The 16,509-nt window shown below is 35.7% G+C and overlaps 1 protein-coding gene across 3 annotated transcripts in view; it reads right to left on the bottom strand.

The window, feature by feature from the left end:
• The window catches only part of gpr158a (G protein-coupled receptor 158a), a 130,224-nt gene that overhangs the window by 70,891 nt on the left and 42,824 nt on the right, over positions 1-16,509 (bottom strand). For all 3 annotated transcript variants that reach the window (XM_065294640.2, XM_065294641.2, XM_065294642.2), the window contains exons 3-5: positions 11,360-11,462; positions 8,794-9,023; positions 283-351 (exon numbers count right to left, since the gene is read on the bottom strand). In XM_065294640.2, coding sequence (XP_065150712.2) covers positions 283-351; positions 8,794-9,023; positions 11,360-11,462 — 402 coding nt within the window. The remainder of the gene's footprint in view (positions 1-282; positions 352-8,793; positions 9,024-11,359; positions 11,463-16,509) is intronic.

Below are 16,509 nucleotides of genomic sequence, written 5' to 3'. Positions count from 1 at the left end.
TCTTAAACTAATTCCTGTAACCACCCCAATAATCTTTAAATATAATTTCTTGCCATTTTTTTATGTACCCCTCTGGTAAAACACTGACCCCTCCTTGGCCCCCCTAGTGAAATTTGTCTAGAACCGCCACTGACTGAAAGCATACCTTGAATTGAACCCGGAACTTTCCTTTTATGCTTCAATTGGTGTTATTATGAAGACATTCATCTTTTAATGGATACTTGAATACAAGAATATTAGTCACCACTGATTTTACGCTTCAAAAAGTTATTAAAAACCTACCGGAAAGTACAGAAGAAGTGCTCCAAACAAGATGGCCTCCAGTAGGATGAGTCCTGATGCTCTGATGCTCTAAAACACATCAAAAACAACATCACATTAAAAGAAAACTATACTCTTTCTTTAAATGGGTCAGTGAGAGTCATAAATAGTTATGATTATAGAATGACTTATCCCTTAGGTTGTATAAATGCATTTTCCTTTGACTATTGTAATGTGTTCATAAGGGTTGCTCTCTACAGGCAGAATAACATTTAGAACTTCATTAAATCTTGTGTCTAAAAGAAGAGCACTTTAATAGACTTCCACACTACATAAGCTTCTCCATGTCCATATACGGTTAACTACAAATGAAAGTTTTGCATTGCTTGTAGTCAAATTTGAGTAATGCTAAGGTGCTATACGCCTTATTCAGCACGCCCCATGTTGATTACAAAACAAGCCTGGTTGTTTTGTATTGGGATGCTGGTCATTCAGCCATCAAAACACAGAAAATACATAATTTCACAAATTTCCCCAGACAAAGAACCTCAGAAAACTTGGATTGTTAAAATTAGAAGGGACATTAACTAATTTGAGGCGAGAATAGCGCATTGTGTATATAATATAAAATTTCGTTTTTATGTGTATCCAACTGTTCAAAACTGTATAAAGTATCTAAAAGTATCTAAAATTGTCACCACTGAAACAGTCACGACCAAAACGTGGTGAAGCTTCAATGACTTTGAGCCCGTTGCTAGGTGGTTGTTAGAGTGTTCTGAGGCGCACCTATATTAGGGCTAACCCAACCGCACCGTGCCCAAGCGTGATTGCCCCCCCATTCCCCCAGAAGCAATCACTAACACTGTACTTTGAGCGATCTGAGCCCGGGCACGCTTTCATCACTAGGATGCGATTGTTCTGAAGAAAACAGGAAGTAAATAGTTCGTTTGTGTTTTTTGTCGTTTGGTGCGTGATGACACACAGCCCTCTCACATGCCTATCATATTGCTTAGTTGCGTGCGCAGCTCAGACCTTCACGTAACCCTGCTGCGTGCATAAGAAGGTTTTTATGAAGGCAGATGAAGGTTGAGTGGTTGAGCAATTGACGTCTCTCCTTTTGAACCGCACTCTAGCCCAACTCTGCAAGTTAACCAGAGCACGATTAACCAAACCGCGCCCAGGCACGATACAGGGCAATCACACTACTCAAGCGAACCAGGCTTTGGGGATCTAGCGCTTGGGCACAGTTTGGTTGGGATAATGTAATTGTACCAAGGTTTGCACTAAATATTTAGGATTAGGAGTTAATGCAATCCATTTGGGTAGTAATTGCATAATAGTAATAGTAATGCTTGTCTTAAAGCACCACACATTAAATCAAATGAAGAGTTTGGTTCCAAAACGCAATAAACGCCATTTCTGAAAAAAATTTGTTACTGCCAGAATCAGTATTATATCAAGTCAGTTTTTAAAAGTAAATTCTTAATTTTACGCAAAATCCAATATCCGCTGTGTTATTCTGTCATCTTTTCTCCCTTTTTTCCCAAAACGCAATAAACGCCACTCCTCCTTTTCCACAGAATGCAATAAATCCGCTCCACAAATTACAGCGCACCATTCCACGCAATGTAAACAAACAATGGCGCCGCTTTGAGTACACAGAATCCCAGTGTTCCTCATCTACTTTGTACTCCGTGATCAACAAACAAACAAAATCAAAATAATACTTTAATGGCATTGATAAACCTGTGATGGTTTTCTGTGATGGGAAAAAAATGTAAGTAATCAACATCTAATAATTTACGCGAGAGGCACTCGGGAGACGGGTGCTTGTTTGAAAATCGATTTATGGATTTGAATTTTTTATGTTTTTATAACCTAAAGATGCTATGTGAAAGTTTTTAACAGAAAATAGTGGTTTTCATCTTGTCACTTTCTTGGTATAGAAAACATGTTTTTACCGAAATTTGTCAAAATGGATTTATTGCGTTTTGAAACCAAACTCTTCAAATACAGTAGGTTATCTGAAGGTATATAAGTTGGCCAAAGTGCATAAATTTCCTGTTTGTACATATATTCTGGTCGTCTGCTCACTTAAATCTCCTTTAGAAAAGAGAAAATGAAAATTCCATTACAATGCAACAGATGAGTGTCAAGCACTTTCTGAAATCAAACGGCCAATAGAAAGAGTCTGACATTGGGAGCTGAAACAGAACTAAATTTCTAATCCTAACTCTGTCGCTTTCATTTAGACCTCTCCAGCATGTATGGATCGCTTTCAGACAGCGCCCAGACGGAGCGTGCATCCAGAGTAAATTAAAATGCTGCCACTATCAAAACTGAGTGCCCTACATATTGACAGCCTAAACCGAACCTCGCTGCAGGAATAAATGAACCTCCACAAATCCAGCCGGCTATAACTCAGACTGCAGGCGTACTGTATATATGTTTATGTTGAAGCCGTAGCATGTGCGTGTGTGATATGTAGTCATACTTATGATCCATTCTCTAATCCACAGAGAGCTTCAGATTGAGAAAAGCCCCATTAATGAATCCAATTACCAGAGACACAATCCAGTGTTCAGGTGTGAATTTAATAGGTAGGATCTCAGAACAGCTCAGTGTTAAGCTTCAGGTTGAACTGCACTAAGGTCATATATCTTACATTGTGATTTTACAAAAGCAGAAAACTCAAGATTATTTAAGTATGAATGATTACACTGTAAAAAATTGCTGTAATTATGCAGCTGGTTGCCAGTAACTTACTGTAGAAAATAAAGACTTTGAAAAAAATGTTGCCAGTAAATAACATAAATGTAAAATCTACAGTAAGTTACAGTAAGTTACTGGCAGCCAATAATACTATTATTTCTACAGAATTTTTTTACAGTATACATATCATTCACTAAGTGATATAATTGGTACAAGCACTCATTGAACTATACACTAGCCCAAATGTCTATGATTGTTTGCAGCGCATCTTGGTTTGATATTTTGTTATAAAATTTGATGACATTCATTCATTTTCAAAGTGTTTTTTTTGGGCCACCTTATGTACTATATACTATGGGGATATTTGGAGAGCAACTGTACACTCCAAAGCTGTGCTTAAAACAAGCAAAAACAAAGGAAACTTTCTTATTTTTTTAAATCAAGTATTTAAGAAAAAAGTTCCAGATTATTTTATAGCCCATTGGCAGATTATTTAGTTTGTTTTAAGCACTTAAATGTTTTTTTTTTTTTTTTTGTCTAAAAACTAGACTTATTTTCTTAGGCCATTTTGCTCATCAAGAAAATGCATCTTGATTTAAGAATTTTTTAGATATTACTGAAAACAAGACAAAAATATTTAATAAAACAGGCAATTTTTGCAGTTCATGTGTGATTGTGATATGCATATAAATTTACTTATAATGGCAAATGTGAAGCATTGTAAGGTTTTGTCTTGTCTTGTGTTCTGTTGTGTTTTGTACTTTTATTTTGACACCCTGTTCTGTTCCGACTTTTATTTTGAAATATCATCATGCCATGCTTCACTTCCCACTTCCTGTTTGTCTAGTATAAAGCCACTTCCTTTTGATCATATCACTGCTGATTATTACTTTGTATGTTTAGACCATTTAGCCTACCTGTTTGCCTGTATCCTGTTTTCTGTTTTTGTTTCTGCCTGTTTTTGACCCGTGCCTGTTATTTGGATTTTGATTGTTTTCTGCCTGCCCTGACCATTTGCCTGTCTTTGGATTGCCCCTTATTGGATGTGTTTGCTGGCCCTTTTGGGATTTATTTAATAAACCCTTTTTGCACATGGATTCTATTCTCCCTCGCTTTCTTTAAAGCGCACCCACGTTACAAGCATCAAATACTACATCCACTTTTTTATTTCTACAGTATGTAATGCTAAGGTAAATGGTATTACTACAAATTATATATAATCTTCTCTTCTTTTTAAGGGCTATTTCCATTTAAGCTCATTTCGTAGTAATGTGGGAAAGGTCATGCGTGACCAGTGTTGGGGGTGACAGATTACAAGTAACGTGCAATACCTAATAATATTACTTTTCTAAAGTCACAGGAAAAGTAACGCATTACTTTTTAAATGTTCACTTAAATATTTGAGTTTGTTTAAAAAAAAGTAATACAAGTTACTTTTTAGTTTAATTAATTTGATTAAAAAATATATACTGAATTAAACTGAACATTACGGAGCCCTTCTGATGTGGTAAAACTTTTTTTTACGTTTTAGTAATTCGTTCCCTCGATTAAGCTAAATCGTGCGCACGTTTTAGTAATTCGTTTCCTCGTTTAAGCTAAATCGTGCGCACGTTTTAGTAATTCGTTCCCTCGATTAAGTTAAATCGTGCCCACATTTTATTAACTCGTTCCCTCGATTAAGTTAAATCGTGCCCACGTTTTATGAATAAGTGCCCAGAATTTAATTTAAACCATCGGAATAGTGACGCTTATCGCAGCTCAATGCATTAATACATTGCTATTAAGTATAAAATTCATACACCTTAGGCTCGTGTATATATACAGTTTTATTAACTCCTTCCCAGAATTTCATAAAAAATATTGGGACATAACGTGAGCTAACGCATTGATACAGTGCTATATAAGAATCAAATTCATACATCTTGGGTCTTAAACCGTTTTATTCATTCCTGCCCGGAATAATAAAAAATAAACCATCGGGGCATTAACATGACGCTTAACGCATAAATACAGTATGTAAAGATCAAGATTGATCTATATACCTTATTAATGAGCCATACTTCATATACAGTTTTATTAATTCCTGTGCAGAATTAAAAAAAAACTTAACACAACCGACATTAACATGACGCTTAATGCAAAATCACTTTATTAATAAGTCACATAGTCCGTTTTATTTATTCCTGCACAGAATTAAAAAACATATTGGGACATTAACGTGACCTGGCTCATGATACAGTGCTATGTAAGGATCAAATTCATACACCTTGGGTCTTATACAGTTTTATTAATTCGTGCCCAGTAGGCCATTAAAAAGTAGGGACATTAATGTGACGCCTAACGCATTAATACAGTCAGGGGCGGAGTGGGACCAAAAAATCTATCGGGAAATTCCGTATACCACCGGCCCTCCGTGGTAAAAAAAAAGGTCTTGTATTTAAACTAGGGTATACAAATCGTAATCAATCTGCAAAAAAAAAAAACATTTTCATAATAATAATAAAATCATTAAATCATGGATAATTTTCCTAAATGAGTAACTATACAAAATTATACCTGTTCGAAAGACGGAGTTGCGCACCTGTCAATCAGCTATTACATAACAGAGCCAGGCCAGAGATGAACGTGTTCATGAATAATGTGTGCATCTTTGAATAACTTTAAATATAATTTTTGTCATATAAAGTTTTGATAGATAATAAAGTTTTTTCCACTGTTACTGCTCATTTACCTCAGAGTTTATTTCAGTTATTTTGCTGTTTTTCCGGTAATAACGTTGTAATACAATTTACATGCCAATCCTGCTTCCTTGTCTTTTTATTAATTTCATTATGCTGTTATTTGAAGTTATGTGGATATTTATTGTCATATAAGACGTTCATTGCCGTTATATACTCTCGACTAATATTTAAATCATATGCGGAATAATGTGTGCATCTTTGAATAACTGTAATAATACAGTTCCTTTGAAAATAATTTTTGTCAAAGTTTTGAGAAATAATAATGTTGTGAGGATATTGCCATATTGCAGTTGAATACTCTCGTTTATAATATGAAAATCACTTAGTAGAAAATATATAATGTGATACTGCAAAGTTACCCTTCTTATTTGTATTTATTATATAGCCATATGGAGACAAACCTCTGCAAATGTGCTGATTTGATCCATTCATGTACTGACCACCAAGCTAATGATTTTAAACATCCTTAATCCACACTTTCTATCAAATAGTCTGTCTGCTTGATGGATCAATCCAACCGCATATGTACTGCAATAAACAAGCATTCAGCGGCGCGGCTTTTTACATCAAAGGCCGACAGGCTATGCCATTTGGGGAGGAGCCGTTCAATGATCCCCATATATTTTTAAAAATCCCTATGGTTGGACCTGCCGAACAGGTTGAGCACTTTTATGTTAAGCAAAGAGGCTGCACAGTTTGACCAGCGATGCTAATGCATGCTAATGCATTAAATACAGTAAAAGATCAAAATCACTATTAATAAGTCATATACATATTCTGTTTTATTTATTCCTGCCCATATATTACCGTGACGCAGTAATTAATTAAACTAAATAATTCAGAGGCTTAAATATCACTAAAATAAAATAACTTAATAAAATCTCTTATGTCACTTGGGTGATTTTTTTAGTTGGACAAACCAAAATAACTGACAAAATTAATTACTGCGTCACATTAATGTCCCAATATGTTTTTTAATTCTGTGCAGGAATATGTGACTTATTAATAAAGTGATTTTGATCTTAAAAGCACTGTATTTAATGCATTAGCATGCATTAAGCGTCATGTTAATGTCCTAAAGGTTGTGTTAAGGTTTTTTTTATTCTGCACAGGAATTAATAAAACTGTATATGAAGTATGGCTCATTAATAAGGTATATAGATTAATCTTGATCTTTAAATAGCACTGTATTTATGAGTTAAGGGTCATGTTAATTTCCCGATTATTGTTTTTTTATTTTTCCGGGCAGGAATGAATAAAACGGTTTAAGACCCAAGATGTATGAATTTGATCCTTATATAGCACTGTATCAATGCGTTAGCTCACGTTATGTCCCAATATATTTTATGAAATTCTGTGAAGGAGTTAATAAACTGTATATATACAGGAGCCATAAGGTGTATGAATTTTATACTTAATAGCAATGTATTTATGCATCGAGCTGCAATAAGCGTCACTATTCCGATGATTTTAATGAAATTCTTGGCAGGAATTTATAAAACTGCATTAAGTATGCGTCATTAATAATGGCTAGAGTGAATTTGATCTTGTTAGCGTTGTGTTAATGTCCAGATGGTTTAAACAAAATTCTGGGCACTAATTCATAAAACGTGGCCACGATTTAACTTAATCGAGGGAACGAGTTAATAAAACGTGGGCACGATTTAGCTTAAACGAGGGAACGAATTACTAAAACGTGCGCACGATTTAGCTTAAACGAGAGAACGAATTACTAAAACGTGCACACGATTTAACTTAAACGAGGGAACGAATTACTAAATCGTGCGCACGATTTAGCTTAAACGAGGGAACGAATTACTAAAACGTGCGCACGATTTAATAATTCGTGGGAACGAATTGCTAATTCGTGGCCACGATTAAAAAAAAAAGTTTTACCATGTTATCAGAAGGGCTCCGTAGAACATAGTCACATTATGCACTCTATGCGTACACGCCTGTGTGGGAACAGTTTGAGTCAGAAACTGAGATGGCAGGCCAGAGTATACATTTTTGTGATGAAATCTGCACTTTCTATGCAACTCTTTAGCTCAAATGTCTATGTCTATGTCTATTTTTATGCAATGCAGAACTTTTCAGTCATAAAAATACCTGCAAGGCCTGAAAAAGATCAAGCCTCAGCCAAGAAAAAGTAACGCAAAAGTAACTAAAAAGTAATGTAACGCAATTAGTTACTTTTTTGGGAGTAACTTATTGTAATGCATTATTTTTAAAAGTTACTTTCCACACTACTGTGCTTAACATGGATGGTGTTTACAAGTGTCGAGAAGGAGGACCGTTCAAAGTTGTTGTATGATGAATACAACAATTACATTTTATTATACATTATATAATCCATCTTGGATGACATGGGGTAATTTTAATTCTGAAGTGAACTAATCCTTTAATGAGGGCCATGAAATGTGCAATAATACCTTGTATTCTATTCTGTATGCATTTTATATATTTAGCTTAATATTCTTCCTTTATTCTGTGTTTTTCACATAAAGCTGTTTTGAAACAATGCCCATTGTAAAGCGCTAAACTGTAGATAAATCTAAGTGAATTTGACTGAATCTTTAGACTATAGTTATTTAAAATCTGGTCTAGACTGAACTTCATCTCCGTATGGTTTTCTCCTCCAAAGTTTGTCTTTCATAATAAAATAGTGCAATCTATCCTCTCTGTCCTTTATCAGTCATGACTGTGTCTCTACGTCTCCTTGTTCCAGATATCTCTCTAATTAACTCAGATAAGAAACAAATGTACCATTTTATCTTCTTGGCATGCCATCTACTGTACGATCTAATAATGAAATCATATCATTCATCCCGGATTACCAGCACTGGAGCCAAACCAGTAAGATACTGTGAAGTACCACAATTTAGATTGCATCGCCAGACAGCATCAAAAGCCCTCTACTTTCTAATTTAACTGAATAAAAAGTGTTACCTAAAGTAGACTCGGACTACAACTGTCTAATAGTAATGTGGAATATCCCAGTGTGGAAAAGAACAGGATGTGCTTTATGGAAACAGTTGCCTGTTGTCTTAATTAGCTCCCTCCGGCAGCAAACGCTCACCTTGTTCCTGCGGAAATGGTAGAGCAACACCATACTGATGAAGTCTACCAGCATGCACAGTCCCTGAAAGGAGAGAATCGCCATACGCAGGGCGTCATCACCCCTAACCACACAGGCCGTGTCGTCCTTGCAAAAAGCACAGCCTTCCTGGCATGGCAGACATTGGCTGGAACCTTCTGGAAGATCACTTTGATGTGACAACCCCACCGTATCCTTTCCATTTGATTTTCCTGAGGAAAAATCATTGCTGAGTTAGTCCTACTGTACAGTATCCAGCACTGTCTTCTTTATTGGGGAAATATAAAAATCTTAATTGTTAATGTTAAATTCATATTAATTTTAAATCATCACAATATCACAATCAATAAAGTAATTAATAATTTGTAATAATTACTTATTTTGCTACTCTGCTTTCAGCAAAGGTTGCCATGTTTTGCTTTTTTGTCCCTGACTTCTACAATGAAAACCTAGCAATTAAAGGGGACATACAGTATTATGAAAATCTGACTTTTCCATGTTAAAGTGTTATAATTGGCGTCCATGGTGCTTCTATCAACCAAGAAAATGTAAAAAAAAAGAACAACACAGTAACTTAGTTTTGGTACACCACTCTCTGCAAGCATGTGAATAATAGGTAATTAAAATTTGGCTCCCCCTTGTGATGTCAGATGGGGATAATACCGCCCCTTAATCTGCACTATCCAACCACGCAGTGCTATTTAGTGCAGAGATCAGATCATTTTCATTTGAAAGGACACACCCAAAACAGCACATTTTTGCTCACACCTACAAAGTGACAATTTTAACATGCTATAATAAATCATCTATATGGTATTTGAGCTAAAACTTTACATGCATACTCTGGAGACACCAAAGATTTATTTTACATTTTAAAACAGTCTTGTGAAATGTCCCCTTTAATGACAAAATATTTACATGTTGGTGTTTATTACTTTCTTGTTTTACCTTGTACCTTTTGCATTAATTTGCTTACATTATGACCACACCAGCAAAAATCCAGTAAATGTGCAGCATGCTAATGACATGTACATTATAGCTCAACTGTTAGAGCTTTGCAATAGTAGCATAACTGTCATGGGTGCATCTTATAGGAAACACATATGAAATTATATATGTCTTGATTACACCGTACGTTGTTTCTGCAACTGTATACGTGCTTCTCATTGGTGGACTCATGTGTAAACAGCTTGAACTGTTTCATGTTCTAGCCAGGGTGAGTTGGGTGTGTACACACCATCTGTGCCATCACTTTTATGCACCAGTTGTTTTTGCTCTAGTAACACATTTTACACCACCTATTTAATTGTATTTAACATTTTTAGTTTGTCAATCTAAGTGCAGATTGTGTATAGCACTGAAACATTTAAAAGCTCAAAGGTCAACAACAAAGTCGATCATCTACTTATTTGAAGTGTAGGTTGACTGTAGCTGTAAGACTTTAAACAACCAAACATAACAACTTCAAGTTAGTCAGTGGTTAGAGGGGCGGGATTATCTGTTTAATGGCATAATGTTCATTTCTAAGTGTACCATTCCTTTAAGATAAACTATAAACTATTAGATTTACTATAATCAAATAGCATAAAAGTCTAGCAGATAAAGTTAGAAAATAAACATGCATTACTATATTCATCTTCTCCATTAATTGTAAGAACATAAAACACTGGGACTGATGGTTCGGTGGAGCAGATAAAAAAGATGTGTACCCAGCCAGGTTCTCAGAGGAACATACTTATCACAGATCATTGGAGGAGAGCCAGAGAGGAGCTTTTACAGATGGACAGCCTGTGGTGATGTCCACATGTCTGTCTGCTCGCTCTCTATCACTCTCTGCTTCAACACAGCGTTAAAATGTGACCAAACTTTTTAACTTTAATCCTACAACATTCCTTTACAAAAAAGATCATATTAGTACAGTATATTGCCTGTAAATATTTGTCATGGTTTTATTAGATCTAATTGTAATTTTACAATACAATACTGTATCTTTAAGCAATTACATATTATTGTGTTATGATATTTTGTAGCTGTTTTTGGCTGTTCTGGGTGTAGATGTGAAGCGAATCTTTTCATTTATTTGTATGAAAATGGTTTGGTGTATTTATACCTCTATTCATCCAACATAGACAGACATTAGAAAAGTTTATTCTATCAAAATTAAAACTAAAAACAAGTAGTGTGTACAGTGTTTAAAGTCTTTTGTTTAGGGCCAGACACTGTCAGCATTATACTGATCATCTTTCTGTCTATATTCACATTAATTCAGATACATTTGAAAAATGCTATAGAAAACATGATATTAATATTGTTTTGTCTGGTATTCACTTTGATAGTGTTTCACATTTATCCAGAATAATGTGGACGTACAGTACAGTGGCCTCAGGTTTCAATTTGTAGTGGAATACAGTAACACAATACAGTATTACACAATCTGATTTCTGCTCCATGCTGTTTTATAATTACTTCAGCACAGCAAGATCCCTCATGTTTGCTTTAACAACACAAATTTTTGATTCCTAACATTTTAACTTACAGTATTACTTACTTTTAAAGCCATTGACTGCAACTCTGCTTGGATGGTAAAACCCGCTTCTGCAGTGACATCTGTATTTGTCCAGCACAAATCCATGACCTGGAATGGGCAAACACTGTGGGAAACAGAGAGAAAAGATAGAAATCACAAAACTGTACATTCACGGCTGGATGCAGGGAAGATATACTCCGAAAAACAGCCTTATTGGGCCATAAATGTGATTTATAAAGGTATCTGCATATTAATAATACTTTATTATAGCAGCCTGGGCCTCAAAGCAGAGACGCTGACCCGGGGCTCAATTCTGATCCACTTCAGCACACTCTTAACAAGCTATAGAGGGCCAAAGTCTTCACATTTGAGCCGAACAGCTGCAATATCCCCCTTAATGAAGCACAGAAGTGTAGGACACTTACACAAATCCATCTTTAAAGAGAAGAAGGCTCTATTTCTGTCTGTCATGCTTCTATGGGATCAGGGTCTAAAGCCTCAGGAGAATAACCTGAAAACATTATGGGCTTATAGCTCAAAGAGAACAGAGCTAAAGAGTTTAAACTAGTTTGACAAATATATTTGATTGCTTGATTGCACAAGTTAGACAGGTCACACACTGTTGATAAAACCTAGTAATCGACATCATCAACCAATAACAAGACCAGGCTTATCAAACAATAACAAGCTAACCAAGTCATTGCAATGCAATGTGTTACATTTTATTCCAAACAGAGGAACAAATTTTACGAATAAAAGTCGTAAACAAAGGATGAGATAAAAATATACCAAAAATAAAATTGAATTGGAAAAAATATCTTACATTTTTAAGTTTAACCAAATGTCTTGACTAGTAAGGCGTGGCTATAAATTATAAAAAATAACTTGAATTAGCTTAAATTATTTCAACTTTAATTTATGGCAATTCCTTACTATTGAAGAAAGTTGAAATGAATTGTAAATTCAAGTTGATTAAACTTAAATATTTAAGTGCAACAAGAAATGTTTACAGTGTAGAAAGTGTTACCCAGTCAGTATAAATTTCAATGTTTGAAATGGGTCATTCTACGGAAATGTCAATTTTTCTGTCCCAAGCCTTTACAGAAATATTACACTTGAAACACCCTTTAGGGTTAAAATTTTTAATATTTTAAAATGAAAAAATATTTGAACAATTACAACGTCTTGAGCCATCGATGTAGCAATATTAAATTGTTATTAATTAATCAGAATTCCAAGCACCACGGAAGTGCTCGTCCCCACAGTCATGTACAGAGGGAAAATGCTTTATTTTGAGCTCAAAAACAGTGTTTTTAGCGGTCCCCTGGAATTTTGTCACTGGTGTTACCATTTAACAAAAAACTCTTATTTTTAAACAAAAATAACACTCATGACATCACTTGACTTTCTTCTTTCAATTTCCTGGAGATCTATGAAGAGAAGCCCATATAAGTCCACTGTCTCTTTTCAGTTATCAGAAATCTTCTCATTTATCTCATGATTTCATATGAAGCTTTTAGTTTAAGTCACTGGTATGACCTCCTCTATTGTTTGGGAATTGCCACTGGTGTTATTGTCACTGGTGTTACCTTCCTTGCCATACCAAAAGTGGACGTTTCTGTAGAATGACCCAAATATGAGATCATATAAAAGAAATATAGGGGTGGTTTCCCAGACAGGGTTTAGAGTAATCCAGGACTAGGTCTTAGTTATAATAGTAGGATATTTAAGTAGATTTTTCAGACAAACTTTACAAAAAAACATGCAGGTGTGCATCTTGAGACAAAACAATGGCACTGATTTGTGTTAAGATATGTCAGTACAAGGTGTTTTCAAATTATGGCAGCTCAAACATGCATTTTAGTCTGGGATTATGAAAAAACCCTGTCTGGGAAACCGCCCCAAAGTGTATATTGTTTGAATGAAGATGCCAAATGAACTGGAGATGCCAAATTGTCCTTCCCCAACTTGTACATCAATCAAACAGCTCTTGTCATGAATACAGCAATATATGCTGCTGCTGGCGTTAATAAATAAATCTTAAGTACATAGCTATTTATTAAACTTCTAAAAAGGTGGTTAAGGGAAAACTCTCAGTATGTTAACCCTGAAATAAGGGAATCTCTGGGTTTTCAGTTTCAGAATGGGAGGTATGTTAAACCCAAGACAGCGGGGTAAGTCAAGCCTGTTTCAGAAGGAGTAACTTATGGTCAGAGTCTTTATTCAGGGTAAATTACTCTCTCTGAACCTAACCTGGGGTGCGTTTCCCAAAAGCAGCGTTAGCCAACTACTGCCGTAAGTTTCGTCATTCCTGACGAAGTTCAACGATTTGGTGTTTACCGAAACCATAGTTTAACCGAACATTCCAAACTGCATAACAAACTTTTATGGTTTGAACGACAGCTCTTCACCTGTGGTTAGAAGCATAGTTCATTGTTATTATAATATGTAGACTTACATTGATCATGCTTTTGAACAAAATAAGCAAAAAACATGTAGTGCATTCTATATCCATCATTCTAAATATATACACATTTTATTTTAAGTCTTTAAGTTTGTAAACAGAATTGAAGTGCTTTATTTGAAAACATCTACAAGCTTTAAGACCTTGAGGAATCCCTGGGAGAAGTGACGTAAGAGGGAACTTGCACATTAATTAAATATCTTAAAATTAAACAATAAAGAACTAAATCGGGGTAAAAAAAATCAGTTTTCCGATGCAATGTACGTTATTTACAGCAGTTATCTGACATTAAATCGATTTGCAAAGATTAATTAGTACTTCACCTCCCATGTGACATCATCAACTATGTTGTCAAACAAACATGGTTCAAACAACAAATGTGCGACAAAGTTACTATGTTTTTGGGAAACAGTCTTAAGTTTTTCCAACTATGCATCATACAACGGTGGTTCAGCAGCAAGTTAAGTCGTTGTTTGGGAAACACACCCCGGGAGCATTATTCTGTAACCTCAGAGTTCCTGGCAGTCTCCTCCTCTTTTTAAATGAGTAGCGGTGATTATCTCGTTAGTTCATTTAGTACATTCATTAATTGCGTACATTGTATTATGTACACCGTAAAAATTGTTTAGCTGTAACTAAACTTTTAACAAAAAATTTTAACAGTAAATGTAAATTTTTTCACATCCACATGCATTTATGTGAGCGGTATTATTTTTCTTTGTAGTCATTTTATGCTGTCTATCGATTTTTCTGTGTTTTCACCTGCTTCTATTAATGTAAAGCTGCTTTGAAACAATTACTAATTGTGAAAAGCGCTATATAAATAAAATTAAATTGAATAATTTTAGATATATAAATTTTAGTTTTATTAATGACAAACATTTGTAAAGTCTTTCATTTTAGCTGAGCTGCTGTCATCTTCTTTTTGTCCATGTGATTGCATCTGCATTAAAATTTATATAAGGTGTAAAAACAGTTCTCAGTTTATGTACTTCTAATATTTTAACCGTGATAAAATGTACGCATCAAATTAAATGTACACATTTACTAGAGTAGCAATTTCCAATAACAACTTTTTTCTTTTAAATTCATGCTCGTAGTTGCAAAGGATTCAGACCTCTTTTTTACGTGTTGTTGCCATGGCAAATCGTAAGGGGCTGGACACACCAAAACTTTTAAACGCAGCTGAAAACGCCTTGAGGACGCCGAATGCCAGCTGTTTTTCAGCTGAGTGCCAGCTTTCTTCAGCTGAGCGCTTTGGTAGCTGTGATACTTCAGCTGCGAGCCGGTTGGTTGCTGTGGTAATGTCCCGCCCCTCCTCCACTGTGATTGGGCGGCCGTGTGAGAACTGACATTGACGAGCGGAGCTTATCTCCCAAAGTTGAATCTCTTTCAACTCACGACGCTCAGCGCCGAGCGCGGAAAAACCGCCGAGCACCGGTTTTCAGCGCGGAAAAAACACGCTAGCTGCTAGCTTATTTGAAAAACGCAGAGCTTCCATTGGAAACAATTGAAAACATGTGAAAAAAGTTTTGGTGTACACAACCCCTAATATCGGTGGCTCCATTGATGATGGCTTATCATAGTAGTTGTGCATGTGCTTAACTCAAAGTTAACCGAAATTTTTTAACTAACTCATTTCAGCTGTTCTGTAACCGAAAACTCAAGAGTAAGTCAGTGGTGTAGTCTACGTGATACGCAGGTATACGCCGTATACCCACTAGAAATTGTCAAGGATTTCCGTATACCCACTAAAAATAGCGCAAGGATGCGTAACAGCATGGTTTTGTGACATTTTTAAAGTTAAGTCATAATATAGATGTGAAGCATTGACCATTAGCATGCTATACTTGCTACTTTAGCGGGTTGAAATACATATTAGGCTATATACTTCATGCCGAACTGCGCAATCCGATCGGCGTATGAATTTCTATGAAATCAGATTACTATAGTGACGCGAAAGTAACTGGGGAGCAGACTGGCGAGTGACAGCAAAGTACCGCGAGAGAGACTCCAGTTATCACATGGAGAAATCTGCTTTGACTCGCTCTCGCGGTACTTTTACATCACTAAGAGGTCTGCTTAGCGCCAAATGAAGTCGAACCTACAGTGTAGCTGCTCACGCGACACTGTAAACAAACAGTCCAGAGAAGTGAACGAGTGCTGCAACATAAACTCCATAGAGTTTACAACGCACATGTGAGTAAACAACATTTAAATCATCAGTACAGTTTATTACTTTATCTGGAGGTAAGGCTCCAAATGCAATAAAATAAGCCCGTGATTATACCCTGATGGTTTTTAGCTGCCTTCATATCCTCTGCATGTTTGCTTGTGCTTCACAGTGTTAAACTTCCCTTCTCTGTGTTCATTTATATATCTACGTTCAAGATGTATATGATCTTAAACTTCTGTTTGGTTTGGGTGTCTAATATTAGGCTACATGATGGTCTTGTAATAATAATTATGTACAAGGCCGCCTTAATGCACGGGCTTACCTGGGCTGAAGCCCAGGGGCCTCCCAAGTTCAGGGGCCTCCCAAGTTCACGTTTATATTGTTTTGTAACTTGTCAGGTTATCTGTCAATCACTCTAACTGCACGTTACATGGCTGCTGATTGGTCCGTGGTAACTTACCTTGAAATAAAATATCAGACGTAACAGATTTTTCTATTCCGCGTAATGTAATTAAGTGCGCATTGTCAACT

Source organism: Paramisgurnus dabryanus, chromosome 22 (genome assembly GCF_030506205.2).
Source record: "Paramisgurnus dabryanus chromosome 22, PD_genome_1.1, whole genome shotgun sequence".
NCBI classification, from domain to species: Eukaryota; Metazoa; Chordata; class Actinopteri; order Cypriniformes; family Cobitidae; genus Paramisgurnus; species Paramisgurnus dabryanus.
This window is presented reverse-complemented; position numbering and strand designations above follow the sequence as displayed.